Source organism: Odontesthes bonariensis, chromosome 14 (assembly GCF_027942865.1).
Source record: "Odontesthes bonariensis isolate fOdoBon6 chromosome 14, fOdoBon6.hap1, whole genome shotgun sequence".
NCBI lineage: Eukaryota > Metazoa > Chordata > Actinopteri > Atheriniformes > Atherinopsidae > Odontesthes > Odontesthes bonariensis.
Window position 1 is genome coordinate 2,840,614 of NC_134519.1, and position 15,449 is coordinate 2,856,062.

Sequence of the window (15,449 nt, forward strand, 5' to 3'; positions counted from 1 at the left end):
GATTAAACTCAGCTCTGAGATTAAACTCAGCTCTGAGATTAAACTCGACTCTGAGATTAAACTCAGCTCTGAGATTAAACTCAGCTCTGAGATTAAACTAAACTCTGAGATTAAACTAAACTCTGAGATTAAACTCAGCTCTGAGATTAAACTAAACTCTGAGATTAAACTCAGCTCTGAGATTAAACTCAGCTCTGAGATTAAACTAAACTCTGAGAATAAACTAAACTCTGAGATTAAACTCAGCTCTGAGATTAAACTAAACTCTGAGATTAAACTCAATTTAGAGATTAAACTCAGCTCTGAGATTAAACTAAACTCTGAGATTAAACTCAGCTCTGAGATTAAACTAAACTCTGAGATTAGACTAAACTCTGAGATTAAACTCAGCTCTGAGATTAAACTAAACTCTGAGATTAAACTAAACTCTGAGATTAAACTCAGCTCTGAGATTAAACTCAGCTCTGAGATTAAACTCAGCTCTGAGATTAAACTCGACTCTGAGATTAAACTCAGCTCTGAGATTAAACTCAACTCTGAGATTAAACTCAGCTCTGAGATTAAACTCAGCTCTGAGATTAAACTAAACTCTGAGATTAAACTAAACTCTGAGATTAAACTCAGCTCTGAGATTAAACTAAACTCTGAGATTAAACTCAGCTCAGAGATTAAACTAAACTCTGAGATTAAACTCAACTCAGAGATTAAACTCAGCTCTGAGATTAAACTCAGCTCTGAGATTAAACTAAACTCTGAGATTAAACTAAATTTTGAGATTAAACTCAGCTCTGAGATTAAACTCAGCTCTGAGATTAAACTAAACTCTGAGATTAAACTCAGCTCTGAGATTAAACTCAGCTCTGAGATTAAACTCGACTCTGAGATTAAACTCAGCTCTGAGATTAAACTCAACTCTGAGATTAAACTCAGCTCTGAGATTAAACTAAACTCTGAGATTAAACTAAACTCTGAGATTAAACTCAGCTCTGAGATTAAACTCAGCTCTGAGATTAAACTCAGCTCTGAGATTAAACTCAACTCTGAGATTAAACTCAGCTCTGAGATTAAACTCAGCTCTGAGATTAAACTAAACTCTGAGATTAAACTAAATTTTGAGATTAAACTAAACTCTGAGATTAAACTAAATTTTGAGATTAAACTAAATTTTGAGATTAAACTCAACTCTGAGATTAAACTCAGCTCTGAGATTAAACTCAGCTCTGAGATTAAACTAAACTCTGAGATTAAACTAAATTTTGAGATTAAACTCAGCTCTGAGATTAAACTCAACTCTGAGATTAAACTCAGTTCTGAGATTAAACTCAGTTCTGAGATTAAACTCAGAGATTAAACTCAGCTCTGAGATTAAACAGTTCTGAGATGAACTCTCGCTCAGCTGTTAACTGACGCTTTAACTGTTGTTGCGATGGCAGAAAGTCGAGCTGAAGCCAGCAGAACTGTGGGAGGAACTGAGGAATTCCAGTGAAATACACCAACGAAGCAGAGATAAATTGATTCAAAGCAAAGTCTTTCAGCTGAAAGATCTTTGTAGGATTATTCAAATATTGTTAAACTGCAGCTTAACTTTATTTGAAAGCAACACTTTTTTAAACCTTTCAGTTTTGCATCTTTTCATCACTCATGCGTACAGCCGCACATGTGCAGGGATCACGTGGAGATTTGTTCTCTCGACTGTGGTGTTACATCCTTCAACTGTCGGGGGAGCCCATGGGCGTCGCACCCGTGGGGGATGGGGGTGTTTCGACACCCCCACTTTTACAGCAAGATGATTTCACCCAATCCCCCACACATTTTTCAAAGGTAAACCCGTTTGCCCACCCTCATAGTGCACCAATATACGAAAATCGAGCGCACCTCAGCCCCCTTACGCTGCACGAAAAGACATTGGTCAAACTGAACGGACATTCACCCAATCACAAGCTGTTTTCACACTGAGACCCGCTACCTTAGCGAGTCTAAATTGCCACTTCATCCCGCGTCGAGCAATGTGAAAGCTTGGCGTGTCAGGGTGACCCGTGCCGCCTGAAGCCGAGTTCAGGGGGCGTGGCCTAGTGGCAAAGCGTCACACGAAACACATCAAATGCTGGGCGATGCGTCGGAGGTAGGGTTAAATACACCTTGAGGACTCGTTTTTGCAATTGTATATGCAGTTCATGGAGATGTTATTTTACGGGGTGAGGATGGTTACAATGTGGGATGCCGCCGAAGAACATATTCGGAGAATACAAGAGCACTATAATGTCCAAGTTAAGGAAATCCATCGACAATTTGAAGCAGAAGAACGCGAACAGCCTGTCTCTTAAACTCCTCACGTCACGCCACGCCCACGTCCATCCCGCGTCAATTGCGTTCACACCAAACTCGGCTCGGCAAAAAGACTAGGGTCCGACGCGGGTCGAAAGGCGAGTCGAGTTGACGCGGCAGCCCGGGTCGGCAGTGTGAAAGGAACAGCGGACACGCTAAATTCGCGAATTAAACTAAATTAAAGAGCTATGGACTGTTGTCCGCGACCCGGCCCGGGAAATTTGATATTACGTCAGAGACGAACAATATTGTGAGACACGTGCCAGTCGGACCTTCTTCACCGATGGCTGACAGTGAATAAAATTGAGAAGAGAATGGACTAGGCAGCAGAAAATTTACTTATTTTTCAAGTCAAGTTGTCATGTACCCCTAAAGTCAACACCATCTCTCTGTCGGCGGAGACCCTCCTAACTCCCGCACCAAGCCACACATCGGAACTTAATGGGGAAACATAGTGATCAGAAGCTTAATCTGTTGGCGATCTACGGTGGGCTCAGGGCAATTATATCTTTTCGAGAGAGTTTTCAATCAAGCCATGAAGTTTTTTTTCAGGAACCTCGTGGCCTACAGTAAATCCACGATGATAACTCCATGATAGAGATTAAATGTTACATTTTGTGATTAAAAACGTGTAAATTATGATACCGGACCTCTATTGTGAGGCTTGAGCTTTTTATATTCAGTCTATGGGGCTTGATGTGGTGCCCATGTGCCACCCCTGGAACATTTAAAATCACGGCTCCACCCCTGGGGGAGCCAAACAATTTACCGAATTCTCAAGCATTGTTTTAATCACCGTCTTTAGTGACAGTTTCCTGCTCCATGCAGACAAGTACAACAAAAACACTGAGATACTCAGAGCAGATGCACCAGGAAATATTCTTTACTACGCTGAAGCTGCAGGAAGTCCAGAAATAGTCCTCAGAGTGACTCCAGAACTTTCTGTATCTGGTCCGGCTGCTGGACCTCCCTGTTTATCTGGACCTTCTGCTTCTTATAAGATGTGAGGAACTTAAAAAACAGATTCATCTAACTGATTTGACCTTTACTGAACTGAGGTCACAGAGTGTGTTTACATCCTGAGTTACGCATGTAGACATCCTGCTTTCAGGAACCTGGGTGTTATGTGCAGTACTCTGACACACACCAGGATACTTTGGTAACAACAGAGCTGATCCCCATCTCCCAATATTCAGAGACGGTGAGGAATTCATGCATCAACGATCATCTACTCACTACTGATCTGTACCAGGGTCAGTACTAGGTTCTGTACCAGGTTCTGTACCTGGTTCAGTACCAGGTTCTGTACCAAGTTCTGTAACAGGTTCTTTACCAGGATCAGTAACAGGGTCAGTACCAGGTTCAATACCAGAGTCTGTAACAGATTCTGAACCAGGATCAGTACCAGGTCCTGTACCAAGTTCTATACCAGAGTCTGTAACAGATTCTGAACCAGGATCAGTACCAGGGTCTGTACCAGGTTCTGAACCAGAATCAGTAACAGGTTCTGTACCAGGTTCTATACCAGAGACTGTACCAGGTTCTGAACCAGAATCAGTAACAGGATCTGTAACAGGTTCTGAACCAGAATCAGTACCAGAGTCTGATGGCACACTGAGTCGGATACGACTGATTTTTCAGGCTTTAAAGCTTGAAGACGTGTCAGATGCAACATGGTCACCGGTCATGATGCCCAGATCTTAGTTATGAAATCACACCATGTCAAACATGGCCGCTTGTTTACTTTTAACCTTCATCAGAACATTAACTTTGGATCATGATCCATGTATTATTCATCCAAATAAAAATCTATGGAAGCATTAAACGGACCCAGTCAAGACTTTTTACTCACCAATATTTCTGACTTCTCTCCAATAAAGTCAAATGTTCCAGGAAGTTATTAAATGATAAATCAGGTTTGAAGCCCTACAGAAGCCCATCTGTACGTTGTAACCCGTCAGATTTCCATTTAAACTTTAATGAAGTCTGAATCAGAAGCTAAAACTAAAGTTTCATGTCAGACTCATCAGCTCAGTGACCTCAAACCTCCTTCAGAGACGCTCGTGAGCTCATCTCCTCCCGATCTGTCGGTCGGCCGCCGGCAGGAGCAGCAAAAACAAGCAGAAATGTAAAGTACAACTCACAAAATAAAAGTCCGGTTTATTGTCAAACAACAAACTTCGCACATACATCAAAACAGGCCGTCATAAAACAAAAAGTCGCTGACAAAAACAAAAAAAGGAAAAAGAAAAGAGGCTCTTTTCTTTGGCCTTACCCTCCCATACAAACAAACTAGTTATGGTACAGCTAAAGTACATACATTAAATTTACTGGAATGCTCTGAGTTCAACGGCTTTAAGAGTTTTTTTTTCTTTTTTAAGCTTTTTTTTTTTACATGTTTTTCTAGTATCTGTTGAGATATTGTAACATGGTCAACCAAGTAAAATCTTTTGTTACAGAAGAAGCACCGATTTGGTCTGACGAGATCGCTGCCGAGAGAGAAACTGCCCCCCCCCCCCTCTCCTAACAATATGTACAAAAATATAAAATGTAAATAAAAATACAAACAAATTCTCCTTTTCGTGGTGATGTTGTTGAAGAGAAGCCGGATTTCTGCGTGGGTGTGGTGGCGGGTTCCTCTAGAAAATTTGTTTTGCAGCTTTGGGGGGAGATGGTGGACGTGGTGGATGGTGGTTGAACTCTACTCGCTAATGACCATGTTGAATTTTTTTTTATTTATTATTATTCTTTTTTTTTTCCTTTAGATCAGTCCTCCAGCCCCTCCACCTGTGACGTATATAAAAGCGGTCAGAGGTGAAGAATCAGGAAGTGGTTCAGCAGGACGGGCCGGGGGGAACGCATCAATCGTCATCGTCGGTTTTCTGCTTCTTGGTTTCGACGTCGTCCTGAAAGAAGAAGAAGAAGAAGACGAGCGGTTAGTCAGTCAGCGGCTCGGCGAACTCAAACGGGCTCGAATCGAGCGGGGCGCCGCCTCACCTCGTCGTCATCGTCGTCGTCGTCAGCTGCCCGTTTTGTGCCGCCCTCGATCTCGTCGTCGTCCTCCTCCTCGTCCTCCTCGTCGCCTGCGGGGCAAACGATGAGCGTTAAGGGTCTGAAAGTTTGGGAGAGCTGGAACAACTCCGGATCGAAAAAAAAAATCCTCCGATCTTACCTTCTCCGTCATCTTCCTCGTCCTCCTCGTCCACCTCTTCGTCCTCCTCGTCGTCTACCTCGGGCTCGCCGTTCTCCTCGTTCTCCTGGAAAACGGCAGAAAGGTCAGCTTCCTCACTCTCAGAAAATAAGAGTTGTACCTTTAGGGGTACGATGGCTCGTCAAGGGGGCAGTACCCACGGAAGGTATAGTTTTGTACCCTTGTGGTTTGTACCTTACAGAGACCAATCGTGTACCCTTATACTGAAGTAGCCCAACACAGACTGTCTATTGTACCCCAGCATGTAGGAAAAAAAAGTACATACATGTACCTTTTGCCACTTGACTACATATATGTACTCTTTTATGTACCTTTTGGACCCTCAAAAAAGGTACATATATGTACCTTTTACCACTTGAGTACATATATGTACTCTTTTATGTATCTTTTGGACCCTCAAAAAAGGTACATATAGGTACCTTTAGGTCTCATAATGAACCCTAGGGGGTACATTAGTATAGATTGTACCTCAGGGGACCAAAAGGACTCGTACTGTCCTAACCAAAGAGTCAGCAGTTACCTTTCCGTTGGTGGCAGCATCTTTGCCGTTCTCCTTCTCCTCCGCCAGCTTCTTCTCTTTCAGGTCCTGCAGCAAATAAAAACAAACATTGAGAAACGGCAGCAGAGAAAATGCCCCCCCTCCTGGCTGCTACCTGCCCTTCTGCCCGCTGGCCTACTTACAGCTGCACATTGTTCAGAGTGAAGCCTTCCTATTTAAACACCGTCTCTGCAGATCCTCCCCCTCTCTCTACTCCATCCCTCTAATGTGTTGTAATCTGATACTTTGATGTGGCCCCTGGGGCATTCTGGGTATTGTAGTCTTCGCGGGCTGCCATCGCAGCCTTATGTCACGAGACACGCCCGGGTGAGGCACTGCAATACCCAGGATGCACCGCTCCGTTTAAAATAACACAGGAGGGCGCAGGAGCAAGAGGGAGCAGAAGGAGGGGGTGATGGTGATGAAGGGGGAGGAGGAGGGGGAGGAGGCAGCGAGCGCGACGCACGCCGCTGCTGCTGAACGCTCGTTGTAACAGAGGCAGGAAAGGACAATAGAAAACGACACATGGCAGCCGAGAAAAGCGAAAATAAAGCCCCAAACACACCGAGAAAAGCAGCCCCGCTCCCCGGTGCCACCGGAAAACCGCCCGCCGAGCCTATTAATAGCGCTCCGTTTCCTCGTTTTGTCGACATCGTCCGTTCACAACACATTATCCCCGCTGCGCGCGCGCGCGCCCCCCGCACATCCAGGAAATATACCGTTATTGATTAATTGCTAAACGTAAACTGGCTGGTTAAGACTCCATGAAGCTGGTCGGCAGCATCAGCGGCGGCCCGGCGGGAGGCATCCATGTTCGGTTCCGCTCCGCTCGCCGCGCGTAAAAGCGCGCCGCTTCTGCGTAAAAATGCTCCAAAGCCGGAAAGAGCAGCAGAACATGCACCCCGGAGCACCACAGCTAATACACGGCGCCAGCTCCCCCCTCTCCGCCTTCTCCATATATTCATTAGTTATAATCTGAGTTATTGAGCTCCGCGGCAGCTCCTGGTCGGGAGGCTGGATCCGGTCCTCCCTCCCCGCCGCGCAGACACGACTCCCCCCCTGAGGAGCCGATTAAACTTTTACCAAATCTGATCCAAAGTCCAGCTTCACGCAAATTAACATTTTCCTTTTTTAAATAAAGAAGCACAACAGATAAAGGAAGAAACCCTGAAATCATTACACACCACAAAGAGGGGAAAACCAGCCCCGTCACATCACACCTCCACAGCCCGGCCGCGCGCATCCGCGCACACACACACAGAAGTGGGTTGCATTACAGAAAAAGAAAGAAAGTTTCCCCCTGAGATACTATCGCGCCCTGCAAACGTGCTCTAAAAAAACACAAGAGGAAAAAGCGGAAGGCGCGTGGAGCTGCGCGTTGGATCCTCTCCGGTAACCGGAGCTGCGGCGGCGGCGGCAGCCGACCTCCCCACGTCGGTAAACAAACCGGGTCGGACGGCGAGGGGCCCCGCAGGTGCCTTTTTTTTTTTTTTTTTTTTTACAAACACGGGGCCACTAACAAGCAATAAAAACAACAAGCGGACTGAAAGTTGACATCCGTGTTTCCGCAGCGCCTCCCCCCCTCCGAGCTCCATTCAAACGGAGCAACAACCGTCCGGAGCCCCGGAGAAGCTCCGGAGAAGCCCGTTCAGCCCGCTGCTCAGCCCCGCTGCTCAGCCCCGCGCCTCCCGTCCACAGCACCAGCAGCAGCGCATTAAAGAGTTGCCCTCAGAGTCCAAACGGGCTCTACCTCCGGAACATTTCCCCAAAGAACTCCAAAAGAAAATGTTTTAACAGACGCGTCGATTCAACAACAACAAGAGACGCCAGAAAACGAGCTGAAAAAGCCCGAAAAGTGCGTGTTGGTGCGAGCGCCGTGCGCCGGTTCTGACGGGATGTGCGCGCTTCAGCGCGGAGAACCGAGCCGCCTGTATAAACAAAGACCCCGCGCAGACTGTTACTCTCCGGACAATAAGACGCGGAGCCCCTTTCCATGATGCGGTGCGCGGACCCCCCGCTTCATTACGCACCAAAGTGCGGAGCTCCGGGGGCCGCAGCACCGGCTCCGCGGGTCGCGCTATCCCGTCCGGCTCCGCGGAGCCCGAATGAGCGCGAAGCCACGACAGAAAGCTGTTTTTTTTTTTTTTTTTTTTTTAATCTAGGTTACAGCCTGGAAAGGCTTAATTCTAGCGGCGGCTTAGGGAAGGTGCGCGGCGGCTTACCTTGGCAGAGATATCCGAGCCAGAGTCAACTTTTGTGTCTGCCATTGTTTTAGGTCAATAAAATAAAGGACGGCTGAAATGAAAGGTTGAATAAAGTAAATCCCTTCGCTCTGCTCGCGGATCAATCAGTATTATGTTGTGCCAGTGGCCGCTGATGCTGACGGCCGGGGCTTTAATATAGGCTTGTGGGCGGGGCCTCCGGGGAGGACGGCCGCCGCTGATTGGCTGTGGCCCAACAGAGGTGTTCTCTTCGCGCGTCGGAGTGGAACAATGGGGTAGAATTTCTAAACCCGGAGGCCACGCCCCCCTCCTGTTCTGCCACTGCAAACCGTCTAACTCTCCGCTAAAAACAATAATCCGACCCGATTATAAAGCCCACAAGAACCGGGACCAGAACCGGAGCCGCGGCGCCCGTGCAGCACCGTGAAAACCCCCAAAAACATTTTAAGTTTACCAAAAATCTGCCGAACAGACGGCGGTTAGTCTGCCGTAGTGTCAGTTTGATTGATTGATGTTCGGAGGCGAACACGGAGCGTTTTCCCGCCCAACCGCCGCGACCGGGGAACACAGGCGGGGAGGCGAGAGAAACGTCCAGAGCGGGCTGCTTGGGTGGATTAAACCGTTTAATAACGTCACTGTCACCGCTCAGCCGCCACTTGAACGCCATCAGGCAGATGAGGAGATAGTGTGAGAGCGGAGCCGCCGCCATGGCTCCGCGCAACCCTTCACCGTCCGCTGCTGGCCCCGCCCCCTTCCAGGCGGCCATGTTTGAAACTCCCTCTCATCTGTGTATGTGCGCACTTGACACTTTTTTTTTTTTTTTACATAACAGCCCATAAACTCGTGCGCGAAGGTCGAGGCACAAATAAATAAAAAAATAAAATAATATAAACAAACAAATTCCGTCGAACTAAAGCAAAAAACAACAAAAACCCGCGCGCTGTGACGGTGTAATGTGTGGCGGGTGCAGCTCAGTGCTGGTGGCCTCATTTCCTCCAACCTCCATTGTTGGGAGCCCACAGAGAAGAAAAAAAAAAAAAAGCCCCGTCGTGGAGGAGGGTTTAAAAAAAAAAAAAAAGCAGTGCGACATGCGATGAAACGAGTGCGAGGAGAAATAATTATGTGCTCGTGAGCTGACAACAAGGGCAAACACGTGGTTTTTCTTACCGGGCTTTGCACATTGGCTTTTACAAGCGGAACATGAGAAGGACAAAGCGGCACAAAGAGCCGCCGCCATTGCTGGGTCGAGGTGGGGGGATGGGGAGCAGAGAGCGCGCTCCCGGGACCCGGGAACGCGCAGCCCACATTCACATTCTGCTCTGATGACGCACTTTGGCCGCCGCGGACGGCTGCGATTGGTCGGCTAAGTGGAATAAATACGGCTTTGGCGCACGGCGGCCGCTGATTGGCTGCGGCGGACGTCCGTCAGTTCAAACCGCCGCTCGGTCGGACCGGGGTAAGCACCGGCTCCGGGCCGGGGATCCGGACTGTGGGGAGAGTTTCACCTCAGCCTCTGGCCATGTTAGCGTTCCCTTTTGATGCTTCTTCCTCTAACCGCCATGATCTCTGAGGGCCACACTCATTATGCTTAATAGTTACAAATAAACCGGCTGTGCAGCTGTTAGAATGAAATATTCATACCCGGGCATCACTCAGAGCAGATGGAGGAAGTGATCCTCCAGCAGAACCAAACTCTGTGTCCCGGCTTCATCCCGCTGACCGTGTTTTGAATATTTGCTTCATTCACACCGAAAAATGAACTTTCAAACAAATCAAACCCGGCTCGGTTTCTCTCAGCTGGAGCTCAAACACTTTTATTTTCAGCCCGCAAATTAAGACTGGAAATGCAGGAAAGTTAGAGATGCCACCAAAAAGTTTCCAGCCTTCTGAAGGCTCAATTAAAGGCAAATTTGGGAACTTGGTATAGATAATGACGGGGATAAATGGACTCAAACAAAGAAAATATCTGTGTAACCGGGCCGGATTTTGAGGGTCCAAAAGGTACATATGTGTACTCAAGTGGTAAAAGGTACATATATGTACTCGAGTGGTAAAAGGTACATATATGTACTCGAGTGGTAAAAGGTACATATATGTACTCGAGTGGTAAAAGGTACATATATGTACTAAAGTGGTAAAAGGTACATGTATGTACTCAAGTGGTAAAAGGTGCATATATGTACTCAAGTGGTAAAAGGTGCATATATGTACTCAAGTGGTAAAAGGTGCATATATGTACTCAAGTGGTAAAAGGTACATATGTGTACTCGAGTGGTAAAAGGTACATATATGTACTCGAGTGGTAAAAGGTACATATCTGTACTCAAGTGGTAAAAGGTACATATATGTACTCGAGTGGTAAAAGGTACATATATGTACTCAAGTGGTAAAAGGTACATATATGTACTAAAGTGGTAAAAGGTACATATGTGTACTCAAGTGGTAAAAGGTACATATATGTACTCGAGTGGTAAAAGGTACATATATGTACTAAAGTGGTAAAAGGTACATATATGTACTCGAGTGGTAAAAGGTACATATATGTACTAAAGTGGTAAAAGGTACATATATGTACTAAAGTGGTAAAAGGTACATGTATGTACTCAAGTGGTAAAAGGTGCATATATGTACTCAAGTGGTAAAAGGTACATATGTGTACTCGAGTGGTAAAAGGTACATATATGTACTCGAGTGGTAAAAGGTACATATCTGTACTCGAGTGGTAAAAGGTACATATATGTACTCGAGTGGTAAAAGGTACATATATGTACTCAAGTGGTAAAAGGTACATATATGTACTCGAGTGGTAAAAGGTACATATATGTACTAAAGTGGTAAAAGGTGCATATATGTACTCAAGTGGTAAAAGGTACATATATGTACTCGAGTGGTAAAAGGTACATATATGTACTCGAGTGGTAAAAGGTACATATATGTACTCGAGTGGTAAAAGGTGCATATATGTACTCGAGTGGTAAAAGGTACATATATGTACTCAAGTGGTAAAAGGTACATATATGTACTAAAGTGGTAAAAGGTACATATGTGTACTCAAGTGGTAAAAGGTACATATATGTACTCGAGTGGTAAAAGGTACATATATGTACTCAAGTGGTAAAAGGTACATATATGTACTAAAGTGGTAAAAGGTACATATATGTACTCGAGTGGTAAAAGGTACATATATGTACTCGAGTGGTAAAAGGTACATATATGTACTCGAGTGGTAAAAGGTACATATATGTACTCAAGTGGTAAAAGGTACATATATGTACTAAAGTGGTAAAAGGTACATATGTGTACTCGAGTGGTAAAAGGTACATATATGTACTCGAGTGGTAAAAGGTACATATCTGTACTCGAGTGGTAAAAGGTACATATATGTACTCGAGTGGTAAAAGGTACATATATGTACTCGAGTGGTAAAAGGTACATATATGTACTCAAGTGGTAAAAGGTACATATATGTACTAAAGTGGTAAAAGGTACATATATGTACTCGAGTGGTAAAAGGTACATATCTGTACTCGAGTGGTAAAAGGTACATATATGTACTCGAGTGGTAAAAGGTACATATATGTACTCGAGTGGTAAAAGGTACATATGTGTACTCAAGTGGTAAAAGGTACATATGTGTACTCAAGTGGTAAAAGGTACATATATGTACTCGAGTGGTAAAAGGTACATATATGTACTAAAGTGGTAAAAGGTACATATGTGTACTCAAGTGGTAAAAGGTACATATATGTACTCGAGTGGTAAAAGGTACATATATGTACTCGAGTGGTAAAAGGTACATATATGTACTAAAGTGGTAAAAGGTACATATATGTACTAAAGTGGTAAAAGGTACATGTATGTACTCAAGTGGTAAAAGGTGCATATATGTACTCAAGTGGTAAAAGGTACATATGTGTACTCGAGTGGTAAAAGGTACATATATGTACTCGAGTGGTAAAAGGTACATATCTGTACTCGAGTGGTAAAAGGTACATATATGTACTCGAGTGGTAAAAGGTACATATATGTACTCAAGTGGTAAAAGGTACATATATGTACTCGAGTGGTAAAAGGTACATATATGTACTAAAGTGGTAAAAGGTGCATATATGTACTCGAGTGGTAAAAGGTACATATATGTACTCGAGTGGTAAAAGGTGCATATATGTACTCGAGTGGTAAAAGGTACATATATGTACTCAAGTGGTAAAAGGTACATATATGTACTAAAGTGGTAAAAGGTACATATGTGTACTCAAGTGGTAAAAGGTACATATATGTACTCGAGTGGTAAAAGGTACATATATGTACTCAAGTGGTAAAAGGTACATATATGTACTAAAGTGGTAAAAGGTACATATATGTACTCGAGTGGTAAAAGGTACATATATGTACTCGAGTGGTAAAAGGTACATATATGTACTCGAGTGGTAAAAGGTACATATATGTACTCGAGTGGTAAAAGGTACATATATGTACTCGAGTGGTAAAAGGTACATATATGTACTCGAGTGGTAAAAGGTACATATATGTACTCGAGTGGTAAAAGGTACATATATGTACTCGAGTGGTAAAAGGTACATATATGTACTAAAGTGGTAAAAGGTACATATATGTACTAAAGTGGTAAAAGGTACATGTATGTACTCAAGTGGTAAAAGGTGCATATATGTACTCAAGTGGTAAAAGGTACATATGTGTACTCGAGTGGTAAAAGGTACATATATGTACTCGAGTGGTAAAAGGTACATGTATGTACTCAAGTGGTAAAAGGTGCATATATGTACTCAAGTGGTAAAAGGTACATATCTGTACTCGAGTGGTAAAAGGTACATATATGTACTAAAGTGGTAAAAGGTACATATATGTACTAAAGTGGTAAAAGGTACATATATGTACTCGAGTGGTAAAAGGTACATATATGTACTCGAGTGGTAAAAGGTACATATATGTACTTGAGTGGTAAAAGGTACATATATGTACTCAAGTGGTAAAAGGTACATATATGTACTAAAGTGGTAAAAGGTGCATATATGTACTCGAGTGGTAAAAGGTGCATATATGTACTCGAGTGGTAAAAGGTACATATATGTACTCGAGTGGTAAAAGGTACATATGTGTACTCGAGTGGTAAAAGGTACATATGTGTACTCGAGTGGTAAAAGGTGCATATATGTACTCGAGTGGTAAAAGGTGCATATATGTACTCGAGTGGTAAAAGGTACATATATGTACTCGAGTGGTAAAAGGTACATATATGTACTCGAGTGGTAAAAGGTACATATATGTACTCGAGTGGTAAAAGGTACATATATGTACTCGAGTGGTAAAAGGTACATATATGTACTCGAGTGGTAAAAGGTACATATATATGTACTCGAGTGGTAAAAGGTACATATATGTGGCAGTCTGTGTTAGGCTACTTCAGTATAAGGGTACAAAACTATGGTAAAACATGGTACCCCTAAAGGTACATTCTGTACTTTATTTTCTGAGAGTGTAACAAAAGGATTGTGATCTGGGGTGTATTTTATTTTATTATATATACTATATCTCTTTTTCTTTTTTTCTACAGAAAAGTGTGGTAACATGGGCTATTTTCTGTTTATTATACATTATACTGAATGCATGTGAGATATAATTGTGCACGGACTGTCTTGACCAATGTTGTACAGAGCAATGTTGTTTTATAGTTGTAGTTTTGTAGATATGTATGTGTGTATATGTATATATACACTGGAAAAAATGCCCCTCCAAAAATAAGTAAAAAAACAACAAATAAAAGACGTTTTTGCTTGAAATCAGCAAAAAAATCTGCCAATGGAACTAGTGAAAATCGACTTGTCAAGATTTCTTGAAATAAAATGTGATATTTAGGACTTTTGAGATAAAAGTGATCTTGAAATTAGCTTAAAAACCTCTTCAAATGTGAAAAAAAAGCTTGTTTCATATGATATGTGACTCAAAACAATTTGTTTTCAAGACTTTTTCATTTAACAAGATATTCCAGATGTATTGTATTAAAACAAGTCCCTATATCTGGCTGAAATAGTGCTTGTTAGGCAGTTGTGTCTGATATTAAGTGTAATGAGATACTCAATGAGACAAATATACTTGGTAAGATTTAGATTTTTTCCAGTGTACGTATATATGTAAAAAACTCAATAAAAATATCTGAGAAAAAAAAAGAAAATTTAGAAAGAAAATGTTGAACACAAGGATCTTTTGATGTAAACCAAAGTGGAGGTTCAGACACAGAAGATCGATTAACTTTCAGAACGTGTGACCCACAGAAACCTCATGTTTTAATCACGATCCCCCTCACATGAGCTTTGTGAATAACTTCTAATTCATTTCCTTTAGCTGATTCTCTTCTTCTTTAGTTGTGCAACACTTTGGTGAGATTGTACCATAAAAACACTGTTAATGGAGACGTTTTAAACTGGTGTCAACAGAAGCAGGAAGTTCACAACAGTCGGGGCAGCAAAATAAAAAGGGTTTGTGGTAAAACATGAATCCATGATCCTGCTCTCACAGTCAAAGTAAAAGCCTTCAAAGTGAAAGTGGAATATTCCTCATTATTAAACCAAACGATGGTCTTTCCCTCAACCTAACCAAGTGTTTGTGGCTTTTAAACTAGGGAATAAACAAAAGCTAACATTTGCTTTTCAAAGCCAGTCAGAAGCTTCCATCTTTCCCTCTGGTGACCTCAGGAGGAGTGTAACACCTGTTCCTATGTCCTCCAGAATCATTTAACTGTCCATCTCTGATACTTTCCACGTCTGAGAGACGCCGCCGGCGTTGATAGAACAGGCGGTATTAGCCGCCCTGGGTATGAGAACCGGCTGTATTTAATCATTTGCTGGTTTGTTACACCTGCAGTGATATCACATCCAAAGTAGCTTTTTGAAACAGTTTCAGGTCATTTCTGAATCCACCACTGACATGATTCCACACAGTAGGACTCAGAGTTAGCTGCCAGCCGTCTGACAGATGGTGAAATCGATCGATCTTTTTGTCTGTGGGTTGTTGCTGTCCATGTCACAGTTCCCATGTGAGATGATACGTAAAATAAATGTTAGCTCTGTCAAGAAAAATATACATCTGTGCCCACGCCTGCAGCCGTGAGCGCAGCACCCTCATTAAGAATTAG

At 43.3% G+C, this 15,449-nt stretch overlaps 1 protein-coding gene across 1 annotated transcript; it reads right to left on the reverse strand.

Moving 5' to 3' along the window:
* Positions 1-4,465: 4,465 nt before the first annotated feature.
* Positions 4,466-8,475, reverse strand: ptmab (prothymosin alpha b). Its single transcript, XM_075482619.1, has 5 exons — positions 8,297-8,475; positions 6,057-6,122; positions 5,498-5,582; positions 5,323-5,408; positions 4,466-5,231 (listed from the first exon to the last, which is right to left on the reverse strand). Exons 1-5 carry the CDS (start codon positions 8,339-8,341, stop codon positions 5,187-5,189), a joined length of 327 nt encoding a protein of 108 aa, XP_075338734.1. The 5' UTR covers positions 8,342-8,475; the 3' UTR covers positions 4,466-5,186.
* Between the last annotated feature and the right edge of the window lie 6,974 nt (positions 8,476-15,449).

Excerpts from the sequence above, each read along its gene's own strand:
- ptmab (XM_075482619.1), bottom strand. The coding sequence starts at position 8,341 with ATGGCAGACACAAAAGTTGACTCTGGCTCGGATATCTCTGCCAAG. Across the intron at positions 6,123-8,296 it reads GCTCGGATATCTCTGCCAAG|GACCTGAAAGAGAAGAAGCT; the intron begins GTAAGCCGCCGC and ends TATTTGCTGCAG. Across the intron at positions 5,409-5,497 it reads CGAGGAAGATGACGGAGAAG|GCGACGAGGAGGACGAGGAG; the intron begins GTAAGATCGGAG and ends TTTGCCCCGCAG.